The 15,277-nt window shown below is 39.8% G+C and overlaps 1 protein-coding gene and 1 long non-coding RNA gene across 19 annotated transcripts in view; one reads left to right on the top strand and one right to left on the bottom strand.

The window, feature by feature from the left end:
- The window catches only part of CAMK2D (calcium/calmodulin dependent protein kinase II delta), a 283,772-nt gene extending 280,119 nt beyond the window's left edge, over positions 1-3,653 (top strand). For all 17 annotated transcript variants that reach the window (XM_082462885.1, XM_082462886.1, XM_082462891.1 and 14 more), the window contains one exon: positions 1,563-3,653. Coding sequence is in view for 9 of the 17 variants with exons in the window: in XM_082462887.1 (XP_082319013.1) it covers positions 1,563-1,566 (4 nt within the window). In the remaining 8 variants the exon portion in view is untranslated. The remainder of the gene's footprint in view (positions 1-1,562) is intronic.
- Positions 3,387-13,547, bottom strand: LOC309661401. 2 transcript variants are annotated; one of them, XR_014264022.1, is made up of 2 exons: positions 11,489-13,547; positions 3,387-4,542 (listed from the first exon to the last, which is right to left on the bottom strand). It is a non-coding gene; the product is annotated as an uncharacterized lncRNA (long non-coding RNA). The 2 variants fall into 2 exon arrangements; XR_014264023.1 differs by lacking the exon at positions 11,489-13,547 and adding an exon at positions 5,171-11,454.
- Positions 13,548-15,277: the final 1,730 nt, after the last annotated feature.

The raw sequence follows: 15,277 nt of genomic DNA, 5'->3' as shown, positions 1-15,277 counted from the left end.
ACCAATCCCCCCACAGATACTTGTGGGGAGAATAATATCAGGAGCTTCATTTCATAGATTTTTTTCTACTGGTGCTCAATTACAGATATTAGGAGAAATTTATGAAATATAGCATTTAAAATGCAAGTATTAGGTATTTCAGCATCTTTCTCACTACACCACTCTACCTCAGATGTCATGTTTGCTCTTCCAATCAATAATTAGACATATTTATTGCACATCACATAGGTGCTTAACTTGTGCCAGATAAAATGAAAGGTGAAAGATGTTGCCCTTAAGGAACTGCTTATATTCTAGTTTAGAAAGCAACTTATCACCAATACCAAAGAAAAAACTAAAAGTTTATAATCAACTTCAGCGCAGAAAGGGATGAATGACCAATGTAGCATGTGGGTCTTGTAAGTAAGATCCTGCTCCGTATGATACTTTGTGATTGGAGCTAATGACCGAAAAGCTGCACGGCTGTTTTCCCTCCCTTTGAGGATATTTCCTCACATTATTTCCGTGAAAACCATATTTGCATGAGCTCTTGAGTCTAATGTTTGGCACCATTGTGTAGCGTTAACCCATATTTTCAAGGTACTGAAGTGCTGAGGAGACCCTATCTATCTTCAGCATATGGATTGTGGCAGGTTTGGAATATCCTGGAGTTCTCACCTCAAAGGTCAATTCTATCTGGGTCAACTCAGACAACTCTCAATTACCCAGAACTAATTTATATCAGGCTCTAGGATCTTTTGGTGTCTTACTGTTTTTCAAGAGGTTCCTGTTCTGCGCTTGGCTAAGGTTAATACGTAGATTAATTTGCCCTGCCTGACTGAGTATAATGGTATTTGACCACGAGGAGGAAGTCAAGCTGAAATTTAAAACTCACAAAGTGAGTAATTCCAGAGGATAATTGAAAGTTGACTGTAATTCAGTTCATGCCTGCATTGTTATTTCCTAAGATTTGCTTCTTACCTTGGATTAGAAGAATTCACATATGTGTGGTACTGTTGTGAGTTTTTTCCCCATTCAAACACTGAACCTTGTCAGACCTTGGAAGAAGCAGTGCTCCCAGCTGTTGGTTTAAAGAAAGAAGACCCCCAATTAAATAAGAATAATCATGTTTTCCCTACTTTTGAGGCTGTAAAATTGACTTCTAGGTTTGATTTCCAGCGGAGTCTAAGAATAATGACAGAAGCTAAAGGATGAATTTAAACTTTTAGTCTCTTTCAACCAAATAATGCCATTCATTTATTAATTTGTCTGGTAAACATGAATGCTTGAACTGTATGTTTAGATTTAATCATGTGATTGCAGCCTGAGTGAGTCCCTGTCTATTTTTAGCTTAGCTCTGTGTGGACAAATTGACAGATTAAAGTAGAAGATCCATATTAAAAGAGAAAATGCACAATGTTAAGCAATTAATGACTGCAAGCAAAGATCTCTTATACATAGTATTTTCAATCTATTACTTAACCGCTGAGTTATAAAATCATAGCCTAGCCTAATCTTTGGCAAAGCAATTTGATGATACTTTGTAAAACAGTTTAATTTATGTCTCCCCTCTCTCCTTTCAGCTAAGTATCAACAGTGCCACTTCTGCATTCTCTGTTCTCACCTGGATGGTAACCCTGGGCCGTCCTCTCCTCCTCTTCATGCATGTTTCTGAGTGCATGAAGCTGTGAAGGTCCTACGTGTAATGCATATGTGATGCATCATCTTGTCATATATTCCTTCCTATACATTGTTTACACTTCAACTATGGAGATGTTCCATGCAAACTTCAATCACTGTTGGCAAACAATAGGGGGAGGTCAGACAAAAAAAATTCCACAATACTCCAAGTACAAACCTATTCATCCAGTTTCTCTGCTTATGCCAAGACTTAACAGACTTCAAAATTATCGTTCTTTGAATGACAGTTTGTAACAGAAATGTAAGTTTTTAAAAACTCTTTGCTGTTCATCTGTTTTAGCTTTTTTGTTTAACAAAAAAAGGCAAAAAAAAATTACCTTCAGTTTCCTGGTGTGATCCTGGTTGAAATGGATGATTTTTCACTGAAAGCTGTGTTGCTGTTTAACAATTAAATGGGTTGATATGTGGGCAGAATCACTTATGAATGTGGAAGCGAGAATTGGTGGGTTTGCTACTACCTAAAGTCATGTCTTTTTTGGTCAAACTGTGTAAACTGGAAAAACTCACGTCATTGACGAGTTTGATCACTTTAGGGTATACTTGCACTGTTCTGGTGAAATTTGCTGAATTGAATTTTTTGTTCATTTCTCAAACCTGTGCTCTTTTTTCTTCATTTTCTCCTATTTCTTTATTACTTTTGTTTGCTTCCTTTATATTTTTCTGTTTTTCATTCTTTACTTTTTTCTCTTTTTGTCTAGTAGTGTGAGAAAAGTGAAATTTGCATAATGAAGGTAAAATAAAAACTGAGGCCTTTTGGAGGTGGCTAAACCAGTGTTTTGATCATCTTCTGGGCCCATAAACATGATGTCAAGAAGATTTCAAAAGTTTGTAACTCTGCTCGAGTTGGGACGTAGGGATGCTATGTTGGAGGTATTAGAATTGTTTAAACTTAAAATAAAAGCAAGTAGGTTCCTACTGTACCTACGCCACGTCTTACTGATTGGTGCAGTTGCCAGGAGAGTACCAAGCTGGGCGTGGGTCAGGATTCTGTGCAAAGGCACTTCCTTCTGCCTTGCAGGATGCACACCTCCTGTGTCATCACTGGCTAGTTTCTGAAGTTAGAGAGGACTGCAGGTGTTTTCCATTCTCCTAAGTGTTTGTTTGTTTTGAACTCTGTCTCTGTGACTTGTGCTTTTGTAGCTTCTCTCATATGTCAGAATAACATTATCTTCCTTCCAGGAGTTAGCATTTTCCTATTTAAAAAAAAAGGCGGGAGGGATTGTCCCTGTTTTCTTTGTGCTTCTCATTTCTCCTTTGTTTGTTTATTCAATTCCTGTGGGGCTTTTTCTCCTCCCTGAAATGCTTTATAGTGCATGGTATCTTCATCAACGTTATTTTAACAATAGTAATTCACAATCCTCAGAAGCCTATTTTTAAAGCAGAAGCAAAAAAAACAAACAAAAAAATCAACCCTCCCTCTTTTCTCTCATTTCACCTCTCTGTGTTGATTACTAATCACCTTAGATATTGTTGCTAGTGGATGTATGGTAGATGGATTGAAGCTTTTCTGATAATTATTACACGATTTAAAACAATATATATTTAAAATAAAATAAATATATACAGTAAATGTATTGAGCCATGTTAACCTGCCAATGAGATCTGTGAAAAAGTAATGGCCTCATTTTTCCCTTTTTAATTTCTTTTACCTTTTTGTGCAGCAGCTATACGTGGCATACATGTATTTTTTTAAAAAAATAGGTATAGGGTGGTTTTTTTTTTTTTTTTTTTTTTACACTTCTAGCATGTGGTGTTGAAGTATTACTGTAGATCAAGTTTGTCTTCCGCACTAAGACGTGAGGAAATTGTGATTTGTTCTCTCCACCACAACCTAATTACACATTTATTAATTATCTTCTCTCATTTTGAAACACTGCAGTTTACCATGGGACACTGTGTATATTTCTTGCCATAATGGTAAATGACTGATTGATATATTTAAGAGTTAATAAATTTGTGATTTCTGCTGACAATGTGTCCATTTTTATTTCTTAAGAGGTACTGTATTTATTTATGCATGTGTGACGCTGGCTAGTGCCAATGGCAACACATCCTATACGGTCTCATTAGTCCATAATTTACCTTTGACATAAAGATGAAACTACTGAACTGAGCTTCCGTCTAAGAACGTACTTGGTGACAATAATGACACATTAACTTACTGTGTGCACAAAATCTGTCTCTCCTCGGGAAATTCTTCTGAGAACAAAGCAGTTAAAACAAGAGTCCTAAAAATTTCTCAATGTGCCTTCCGCTCCATCCTTCTCATGGCTGCTAGCTAGATACCATTTTTAACCCAATTCTGACCATATAATACTTCTGTGTTATCATCTCCAATATACAGGCAGGCACCTCATCCCCCGCTACTACTCAACTTGAACTTGAGTGTACAGAAGTACTCAACTTCTTTTAGTTTATTAAAAGCACCACACGTTTATGTTTCTAGAATATTCTTCCCCTACTTCTTCAACCTAATTCTTACTCATTCCTTGAAATTCAATTTAGACTATCATCCCCTCCAGCAAACCTCCCTAGACCATGCTCTAAGCTCACTCACTCTCTCTCTCTCTCTCTCTCAGTACTGGCATAATACTTTGTGTTCACCTCTTCTGCCAACCACATCGTTTTGGAAATACATCTTTTGTGTTCTCTACTGGAGTAATGCCTCTCTAGGCAAGAACTGTGTGTTTGTATCCGTGGATCCATATAAGGGCCAGGAAGGGAGACGTTGTTAGTAGTTGTTGAACTGTGGCCAAACCATAAATGGGAAACTCACAGTGCAATCGGAGTCCTGGGTTTATTGTTCGGTTCTGTCGTTGTTGTCTTTGACACTCTTGAGCAATTTGCCTCTTCCCTCTGAACCTTCGTTTTCGTGTTTATAAAATGAGAAGAAAAAAACCAATTAATAAGGATATTGTGAAGGTTAGAGATGATAGGTACAGAGTACCTAGAGTAATATTTGGTGGAAAATATTAAATGGTAGCAGCTCTAACTGTTCTAATCACTGATAGTAATACTCCCAATGTTCTAGTTATTCCTTACTCAGAAACGTGTAGAACTCTTGTTTTGATATGAGCTGCCCTGTTTAGGTAGATTTACCAATATTGCTAAGGATATACTCACATTCAAATGTCTCAGCAGCAAAATGAGCAATAGCGAGGTAGTAATGTAGCCGAAAGTAGGGAAAATGAAATGGAGTAAATCAGTATATTCTAGGGAAATTCAAGGAATCTTAGCCTAAAGTAACTGAAATTTTGAATCTCTGTGTAAATAAAAACTATATATAACGTAAGGGTGAACACAGAAAGCACAACCTTTGAGTGATTTCATTAAATAAAATTCTACTGACTTCTACAAATGTTTCAGTTTCCATGGTCTCCTTTGTCAGATGAAAGTGAGAATATATATTTATTTAAAAAAGAAAAGATAATGAGTATGAGCATACTAAGCCACGTGTCCGTGATGGGAACAATAGGCAGTCATAACCCACCTTGGCCTGAGAGAGCAGCGCGAAGCACTTACGGTACTGCTGCTTTCCTGTCAAATAAAACAGTTCTCCAAAGTAAGCTGACGTGCTCTCCTGCGGACCCAGCTTCTGACTTCACAGCAAGAAATAAAGCCACCTCTGCATCTCTGTCTGCGCACCTGGCCTTCTCTCCCGTTGCTGTGGATAAATAGTCTGTGCACCTGGCAGAGGCCAACACCCTTCCCCCTCACACCTGCTGGCAGGCATTGCAAGTCTCCCCGCCTCACCCCGTCATCATAAATCATTTCCTCTACACTAGACGTCCCCACCAACGCCCCATTTCTTTCCTTCGTGTCCAGACTCCTTGAGAGGCCTGCATGCGCTTGCTGTCTGCCACGTCTCTCCCCCTGTCCCCTTAAGCCCACCCTCACGAATCCACAAAGCAGTTTTTCCCCAAAGTCACCGATGACTACCGTGTCATTCATTCCAGGGACCAATTTTCAGTCTTCATTTTACCTGCTCTCTCAGCAGCATTTGACACAGCTTCCTGTCTCAATCTTGAAACATTTTTCTCTTGTCCTTCAGACAATACACTTGCCCAACTTTCTTCCTACCGTTCTAGACGCTTCTTCCCAATCTCTAACTGGTCCCTTTTCAACAACCTGGCTCTTAAATTTTGGAACACTTCTTTTTTTTCTATCTTCACTCACTCCCAGGATAATTGCACCCAGTCTCAATGACTTTAAATTATGTTAATGACTCTCAAATACGTCGTTATCTCCAGCCTGGATCACTCTCTTAAACTCCAAACATGTAGATCCAACTGCCTACCTAAAATCTACATTGTAGACCCACTAGGCATCCCAAAATGTCCAAAGCCGAGCTTTTAATCGCCTGTGCCAAAACCTGCTCCCCTTACAGCTGTTTCCATATCTCAAGAATTGGCAATTTAATTCTTCCTCTGATTAGGCCAGAAATCTTGGTGTCTCTCTTAATTCCTCTATTTAAAATCCCGTCATTTTTACCTCCAAATTATAACCAGAATCTGACCACTTCTGACAATGGCTTCTGCTACCTCCCTTGGGCCAAATTATCATGTGTTCTCTATACTATTGGAATAGCCCCCTAATTGGATTCTCAGCTACTCTTATCTGTCTTCTGTTTACTCTTGATGTAGCAGCTAGAATGAGCCTGTTAAAAGAGAAGTCAAAGCATGTCACTCCTCTGCACAAAACCCTCCAGTAGTTCCCCTTATCACTCAGAGTGAAAACCAAAGTCCTGAGAGTGGCCTTCGAGGCTGGACCTGATACTGCTCCCTGTTACCTTTATCACTACCTCTGTGAACATGCTAGGATGCTCCCACCTCAGGGCCTTTGCACTTGTCTTTTCCTGTGTTGAAACACTCTTCCTCAGAGATCTAAGTGGCTGTCTCCTTCACTTACTTATTTGTTCGCAAAATTAAGTCACTTTCTCAGTAAAGCCTTCCCTGACCATCTTATTTAAGACTTCAAACCATCTTATCCAAGACTTCAAACCTATCTCTCCTACAGGACACTTCATACCCTCCTTCCCCAATTTTTTTTTTTCTCTTTACAATGACTATTTAACATATGGTTTCCTCATTTGATCTATTTTATGAGGGTGGAGATTTTTGTCTTTCTTGTTCATGATATATTCCCAGCTCGTAGAACTGTGTTTGGAACATAGTAGGTGCTTAATAATTTGTAGTTGAACAAATAAATTAATGAATTGCTCTCCTCTTTTACAGTTAGAAAAGCTGAGGCTCCCAGCCCATATATGAGTTGCCTCAGAGTAACGCCAAGGGTTGTAAACTGCCTACATCATAATTACTTGAAGAAAGAAAAAAAAACTTTACTATAGTTAAAGAATAAACTTTCAGCATCAATGTACCAATTTGGAACTTTTTTAGGCCACAAGGAACAGAAAACTGAATTCCAAATAGCTTAACAAGGAAAATACATTATTTCACAGAACGAGAGATGGATGAATTAGTTCTAGGGTTGATAAACAACCTGATAAATTCAGTGACAACAACATAAACAATCTTCAGCTTGCCTTTCCAAGGGTATAAACTTTATAATCCAGTTTAAAAGACTTCACGGTCCCAAAATACATGACATGGTTTCTAGTGACACATCCGGACAGGACAACATCCAATGGAAGGTTGGATTGCTCTCTCTCTCCTCTCCTCGCCACCCCTCACCCCCCAGCAAAGAAATATTTCTTAGGTCACATGCCTTACCCTGTTCAGCTTAGACTGATAAGGACCTGCCCCAGGACTAGGGGTGGGCTACTTTCCCTTAGACTATGGGTGTCCAGGGAAGGGAGGAGACCAGCACAGAGACTGGATCAAACTTTCAAAAAGTTTAGGAACAAACATTGTCATATAACAAATACATTGGGAAAGTCAAAAAAAATCTTTGTTTTTATCGTCCCCTTTAAAGCTTCTATTCTATGCATGTAATGAGAATGGTGAAAAAAGAAAATGAATCGTTATCTCCTCCAAACTCTACATCTCATCCACAGAAGCCTCTCTCTTGTGTTATATTCCTGATGTGCTCAGCGAACTCAGTGCTAGAGAATTCTCCCCCCACAGAACTCCTTGGCAGTAGGAAAGTTTAGTCATTTCATGCCACTGGAAGTTCTTCCAAGAACTCCAGTCCCCAAAAAAGGGCCCATTTAAGCCCTCCAGACACCCTGCCCGAACTTCAGTGAAAAACTTGGAAAAAAAAAAAAAAAAGAACACTTGGTGCCTGAAACCACATTTAGTGATCAGTTTCTTCAGTGCTGTTTTTCTTTTTTTAATCACTTTAAATAAATAAAGTAGGAAAGTGGGGTGTCGAGCCCAGGGAGTGTAACAACTAAGTAAACATCAGAGATATTCACCATCCACCCACTGGGTTCTGCTCCGCAAAGTGAACAAAAGGAAAACAGGCAGTTCGTCTCTAGAACATGTTCCTGCGGGGTCTGAAGCAACAATTTGCTGTTGTGTGGGAAGAACTGATCTGTGATTACATGGTGCTATGTGTACAATGCTCCTTTTCGTATCACAGTCGCAAATATAAGTGACTCAGAGACATCTTCCACTGAGGATAGGGTTGGTGAGTCACCCCAGCCTTTCTTCCAAAAGCCTTAGTTCTCAGACTTTACCTTCCTCTCATATTTGCTCTTTGAATATATTCATGAGCACCTCTTCACCCCAAACAAAAGAACTAGATGCCCTATTACTCAAACTATGAGGGAGGGGCTCCCTCTAGGGTGCGGGGCTAAGAGGACAAATTTGAAAAGTGACCACTGATCTCACGCTCCCGCCTCCCCTCATTCAGTTTGTAAGAAAATTAGCTCATCCACCTTGAGACCACTCTGCTAAAAGATGAAACGCTGAATATACACAGGCATAAGCTTACATATATATGAAGAGACAGGGAAAACGAAGCGCTTTGGGACGGCAAACAGGCACCGGGCTGGCAATTAAATGTGATGAGTGAGAAAGACAAAACTAAATACCCTTACAGGAAGGAAACAAGAACAGAAGGAAACATTGACTAAGTATCTACTCTGTCACAGGCTCAGTGATAAAAATTGTCCCAGGAGAGGGCCCCTTGCCAGGAGGTGGCCGCTGTGGGCATCTACCTTGTTCTTAAACTGGCTGCCCTGCTCTCTGACTCATGCCAAGGCCACCAAACTCCTTAAAATTTACACAGGTAAACACATCTCACATTCGGTAGACGTCAAGAAAGCGGTCTCTCACCACCCAACCTGTTACCATTCCCTAAGGAGCCGTCCCCAGGGTTTGAGGCATGGAGGCTGCAGAAGCCTCCTCGCCTCGAACTGTTTCGCCCTGAACAACGCAGGTCTGAAGAGCACGGATCCACTTACAACATGTGGATTCTTGTCAGTAGTAAACATGACACCACCGCAGGATCCTGGCTGCTGGAATCCTCAGATGCAGAACTGCGGATACGGAGGAAGCGTGTATATGGGGAAAGCTGACTATAAATTATGCAAGGATTTTCGACTGCATGGAGAGTGAGCGTCCCTAACCTCCGTGTTGTTCAAGGGTCAACTGTATAATGTTTCCTACATGATTTCTATGCTGATTCAATGATGCCACTTGGCAGGAAAGAAGGAAAGAGGGAGTGAAAAGAAAGAGGGATTATGAAGCTCCAGATCCCAGCAGCCTGACACCTCAAGTTTCTCTTTTGAGTTAATCCCACCTTTGTGCTCCACATTCACTCTTTTTCTTTTTTTTTTTTTTTAAACATATCTGTTAAAAGCATGAATACACACACCCTCCCAAGAACAAATACTAATTCTTCCAAGACAGAAAGTGATAAAAGAAATTTTCACATATTGAGATATGGGGAAGTCATTCTGACTTATACATGAGTTAACTTCACTTTGATGCTAAATAAAACAGCCTGTTTGCGGCCTATCAAACATACACTGTACATCTGCTTTAATTATTAGAGAAAAAGACACAATGACCATAAGGAAAGAATATCCATGTTGGACTTCCCTGGTGGCGCAGTGGTTAAGAATCCACCTGTCAATTCAGGGGACACGGTTTTGATCCGTGGTCCAGGAAGATCCCACATGCCGCGGAGCAACTAAGCCCATGCATCACAACTACTGAGCCTGCGCTCTAGAGCCCACGAGCCACAACAACTCAGCCTGCGCACCACAACTACTGAAGCCATGCACCTAGAGCCCGTGCTCCGCAACAAGAGAAGCCACTGCAATGAGAAGCCCGCGCACCACAACGAAGAGTAGCCCCCACTTGCGGGAACTAGAGAAAGCCCATGCACAGACGATCCAAAGCAGCCAAAAATTTATAAATAAATAAGTAAACAAATAAATTTATTAAAAAAAAAAAGTCCATGTTAAAAAACATAGATTAAATGCCTCTCTTCCTGGCATGCCAGTGCTGGTTATCCTTTGATGATAATACTCCCTTCCCAGGTGAACGGCCATGCTAACTTGCTATGTACATGATGTACTGTTCTTTTTTTTCTTTTCTTTTTTTTTTTTTTTGAAACTTGGAGGAAATGTAACCCTGATGTGTTTAATGTTCTTTTCTTTGTTCTGACAAGATATAATACTGTGCTGAAAACTCTACTACTCCAGAGCAGTTTCTCAGAGTAATCTGGGAAGTGGGCTTCCAAGCTAGTCCTCAGTTTGGCTCAAATAAAACTCTTTTCTATTCTTATTACAAATTGTTTACTGATTATTTTCATTGACAAAAGAAAACGCATTGCTAGTTGCCTCATGATCACCAATAGCCTTTCTCATTCTTAACAGGTTTCTCTCCTACTTCTCCTCCAAGCTTACTAGAAAAATGACAGAGCCCTGTTACCATTACTGATTATTTCATAAGAGAGGCTTGAAATGCTGAGGATCTTTTGTTCTTATCATTCTTCATCTACAGGAAGGAAAAACTCGCTGTTCAGTTCTCCCAATTACAGACATAAAACAAAGATGATACTATATGTTCCCTTATATAAGTTGTTTTTTTCACTTGCTAGCATATAATAAACAAATTTCATTTCAATATGCTCCTATACCATTACTTTTAGTAACCTCATACTAAACTATTTGCCCAAATGATATACCGTTATTTATTTAACCAATTCTCTATTGGTGAACATGCATGTTTCTTTTTACTTTTATTCTATCAATAATAAGTAATGAACATCCTTGTAGCTAACTTTTTGCACAGATCCTTGATTATTTCCTTAGAGAAATTACCAGAGAAGAAAATATTGAGTCATCCATTTAATTTTAGCCTCACAAAAACTGTTATGATTTATAGGGCAGAAGTTATCAGAGAGGGGAAGAAACAAGATGGCGGAGTAGAAGGACGTGCTCTCACTCCCTCTTGTGAGAACACCAGAATCACAACTGGCTGCTGGACAATCATCGACAGGAAGACACTGGAACTCACCAAAAAAGATACCCCATATCCAAAGACAAAGGAGAAGCCACAATGAGACTGTAGGAGGGGCGCAATCACAGTAAAATCAAATCCCATAACTGCTGGGTGGGTGACTCACAGACTGTAGAACACTTATACCACAGAAGTCCACCCACTGGAGTGAAGGTTCTGAGCCCCACATCAGGCTTCCCAACCTGGGGGTCTGGCAACAGGAGGAGGAATTCATAGAGAATCAGACTTTGAAGCCTAGTGGAAATTGATTGCAGGACTTTGACAGGACTGGGGGATACAGAGACTCCACTCTTGGAGGGCACACACAAAGTAGTACGTGCATCGGGACCCAGGGGAAGGAGCAGTGACCGCAGGGGAGACTGAACCAGACCTACCTGCTAGTGTTGGAGGGTCTCCTGCAGAGGTGGGGGGTAGCTGTGGCTCACCATGGGGACAAGGGCAGCAGAAGTTCTAGGAAGTACTCGTTGGCGTGAGCCTTCCCAGAGTCTGACATTAGCCCCACCAAAGAGCCCAGGTAGGCTCCAGTGTTGGGTTGCCTCAGGCCAAACAACCAACAGGGAGGGAACCCAGCCCCACCCATCAACAGTCAAGCGGATTAAAGTTTTACTGAGCTCCGCTCACCAGAGCAACGGTCAGCTCTACCCACCACCAGTCCCTCCCATCAGGAAACTTGCACAAGCCTCTTAGATAGCCTCATCCACCAGAGGGCAGACAGCAGAAGCAAGAAGAACTACAATCCTGCAGCCTGTCGAAAAAAAACCACATTCACAGAAAGATAGACAAGATGAAAAGGCAGAGGGCTATGTACCAGATGAAGGAACAAAATAAAACCCCAGGAAAACAACTAAATGAAGTGGAGATAGGCAACCTTCCAGAAAAAGAATTCAGAATAATGATAGTGAAGATGATCCAGGACCTCGGATAAAGAATGGAGGAAAAGATTGAGAACATGCAAGAAATGTTTAACAAAGACCTAGAAGAATTAAAGAACAAACAAACACAGATGAACAATACAATAACTGAAATGAAAACTACACTAGAAAGAATCAATAGCAGAATAACTGAGGCAGAAGAATGGACGACAGAAAGGTGGAATTCACTGCCGTGGAACAGAATAAAGAAAAAAAGAATGAAAAGAAATGAAGACAGCATAAGAGACCTCTGGGACAACATTAAATGCAACAACATTGGCATTACAGGGGTCCCAGAAAGAGAAGAGAGAGAGAAAGGACCCAAGAAAATATTTGAAAAGATTATAGTCAAAAACTTCCCTAACATGGGAAAGGAAATAGCCACCCAAGTCCAGGAAGTGCAGCAAGTCCTATACAGGATAAACCCAAGAAGAAACACACCGAGACACATAGCAATCAAATTGGCAAAAATTAAAGACAAAGAAAAATTTTTGAAAGCAGCAAGGGAAAAACAAAAAATAACATACAAGGGAACTCCCATAAGGTTAACAGCTGATTTCTCAGCAGAATCTCTACAAGCCAGAGGGGAGTGGCATGATATAGTTAAAGTGAGGAAAGGGAAGAACCTACAACCAAGACTACTCTACCCGGCAAGGATCTCATTCAGATTCGATGGAGAAATCAAAAGCTTTACAGACAAGCAAAAGCTAAGAGAATTCAGCACCAGCAAACCAGCTCTACAACAAATGCTAAAGGAATTTCTCCAAGTGGGAAACACAAGAGAAGAAAAGGATCTACAAAAACAAACCCAAAACAATTTAAAAAATGGTCATAGGAACATACATATAGATAATTACCTTAAAAGTGAATGGATTAAATGCTCCAACCAAAAGACACAGGCTTGCTGAATGGATACAAAAACAAGACCCATCTATATGCTGTCTACAAGAGACCCACTTCAGACCTAGGGACACATACAGACTAAAAGTGAGGGGATGGAAAAAGATATTCCATGCAAAAGGAAATCAAAAGAAAGCTGGAGTAGCTATACTCATATCAGATAAAATAGACTTTAAAATAAAGAATGTTACAAGAGACAAGGAAGGACACTACATAATGATCGAGGGATCAATCCAAGAAGAAGATATAACAATTATAAATATATATGCACCCAACATAGGAGCAACTCAATACATAAAGCAACTGCTAACAGCTATAAAAGAGGAAATCGACAGTAACACAATAATAGTGGGGGACTTTAACACCTCACTTACACCAATGGACAGATCATCCAAAATGAAAATAAATAAGGAAACAGAAGCTTTAAATGACACAACAGACCACATAGATTTAATTGATATTTATAGGACATTCCATCCAAAAACAGCAGATTACACTTTCTTCTCAAGTGTGCACAGAACATTCTCCAGGATAGATCACATCTTGGGTCACAAATCAAGCCTCAGTAAATTTAAGAAAATTGAAATCATATCAAGCATCTTTTCTGACCACAACGCTGTGAGATTAGAAATGAATCACAGGGAAAAAACACAAACACATGGAGGCTAAACAATACGTTACTAAACAACCAAAAGATCACTGAATAAATCAAAGAGGAAATCAAAAAACACCTAGAGACAAATGACAATGAAAACACGACAATCCAAAACCTATGGGATGCAGCAAAAGCAGTTCTAAGAGGGAAGTTTATAGCTATACAAGCCTACCTCAAGAAACAAGAAAAATCTCAAGTAAACAATCTAACCTTACACCTAAAGGAACTAGAGAAAGAAGAACAAACAAAACCCAAAGTTAGCAGAAGGAAAGAAATCATAAAGATCAGAGCAGAAATAAATGAAATAGAAACAAAGAAAACAATAGCAAAGATCAATAAAACAAAAAGCTGGTTCTTGGGGTTCCCTGGTGGTGCAGTGGTTAAGAATCCACCTGCCAATGCAGGGGACACGGGTTCGAGCCCTGGTCTGGGAATATCCCACATGCCGTGGAGCAACTAAGCCCATGAGCCACAACTACTGAGTCTGCGCGTCTGGAGCCTGTGCTCCGCAACGGGAGAGGCTGCGACAGTGAGAGGCCCACGCACCGCCATGAAGAGTGGCCCCCGCTCGCCGCAACTAGAGAAAGCCCTCGCACAGAAATGAAGACCCAACACAGCCATAAATAAATAAATAAATAAATTTAAAAAGCACCCCTGAATTGCGATAGAATACAATGAGGGTTCTTTGTGTGTTGTACTCGTTTCTCTATCCCCAGGATGTAGCTCAGTGTCTGGAATATTATATGTTAAATTAATGGCTAAATGAATTCAGCTAAAACTAAAAGTGACTGCTTTCCATCATGTTTTAAAAAAAAAAAAAAAGCTGGTTCTTTGAGAAGATAAACAAAATTGATAAACCAATAGCCAGACTCATCAAGAAAAAGAGGGAGAGGAGTCAAATCAATAAAATTAGAAACGAAAAAGAATTTACAACAGACACCACAGAAATACAAAACATCCTAAGAGACTACTACAAGCAACTCTATGCCAATAAAATGGACAACCTGGAAAAAATGGACAAATTCTTAGAAAGTTATAACCTTCCAAGACTGAACCAGAAAGAAACAGAAAATATGAACAGACCAATCACAAGTAATGAAATAGAAACTGTGATTAAAAATCTTCCAACAAACAAAAGTCCAGGACCAGATGGCTTCACAGGTGAATTCTATCAAACATTTAGAGAAGAGCTAACACCCATCTTTCTCAAACTCTTCCAAAAAATTACAGAGGAAGGAACACTCCCAAATTCATTTAATGAGGCCACCATCACCCTGATACCGAAACCAGACAAAGATGTTACGAAAAAAGAGAAATACAGACCAATATCACTGATGAATATAGATGCAAAAATCCTCAACAAAATACTAGCAAACAGAATCCAACAACACATTAAAAGGATCATACACCATGATCAAGTGGGATTTATCCCAGGGATGCAAGGATTCTTCAATATATGCAAATCAATCAATGTGATACACCATCTTAACAAATTGAAGAATAAAAACCATATGATCATCTCAATAGATGCAGAAAAAGCTTTTGACAAAATTCAACACCCATTTATGATAAAAATTCTCCAGAAAGTGGGCATAGAGGAAAGCTACCTCGACATAATAAAGGCCATATATGACAAACCCACAGCAAACATCATTATCAATGGTGAAAAACTGAAAGCATTTCCTCTAAGATCAAGA

The sequence above is a fragment of the Balaenoptera physalus genome, assembly GCF_965194825.1.
Source record: "Balaenoptera physalus genome assembly, chromosome: 5".
NCBI lineage: Eukaryota > Metazoa > Chordata > Mammalia > Artiodactyla > Balaenopteridae > Balaenoptera > Balaenoptera physalus.
Note: the sequence above shows the minus strand (reverse complement) of the source record. Positions and strands in the feature narration are given on the sequence as shown.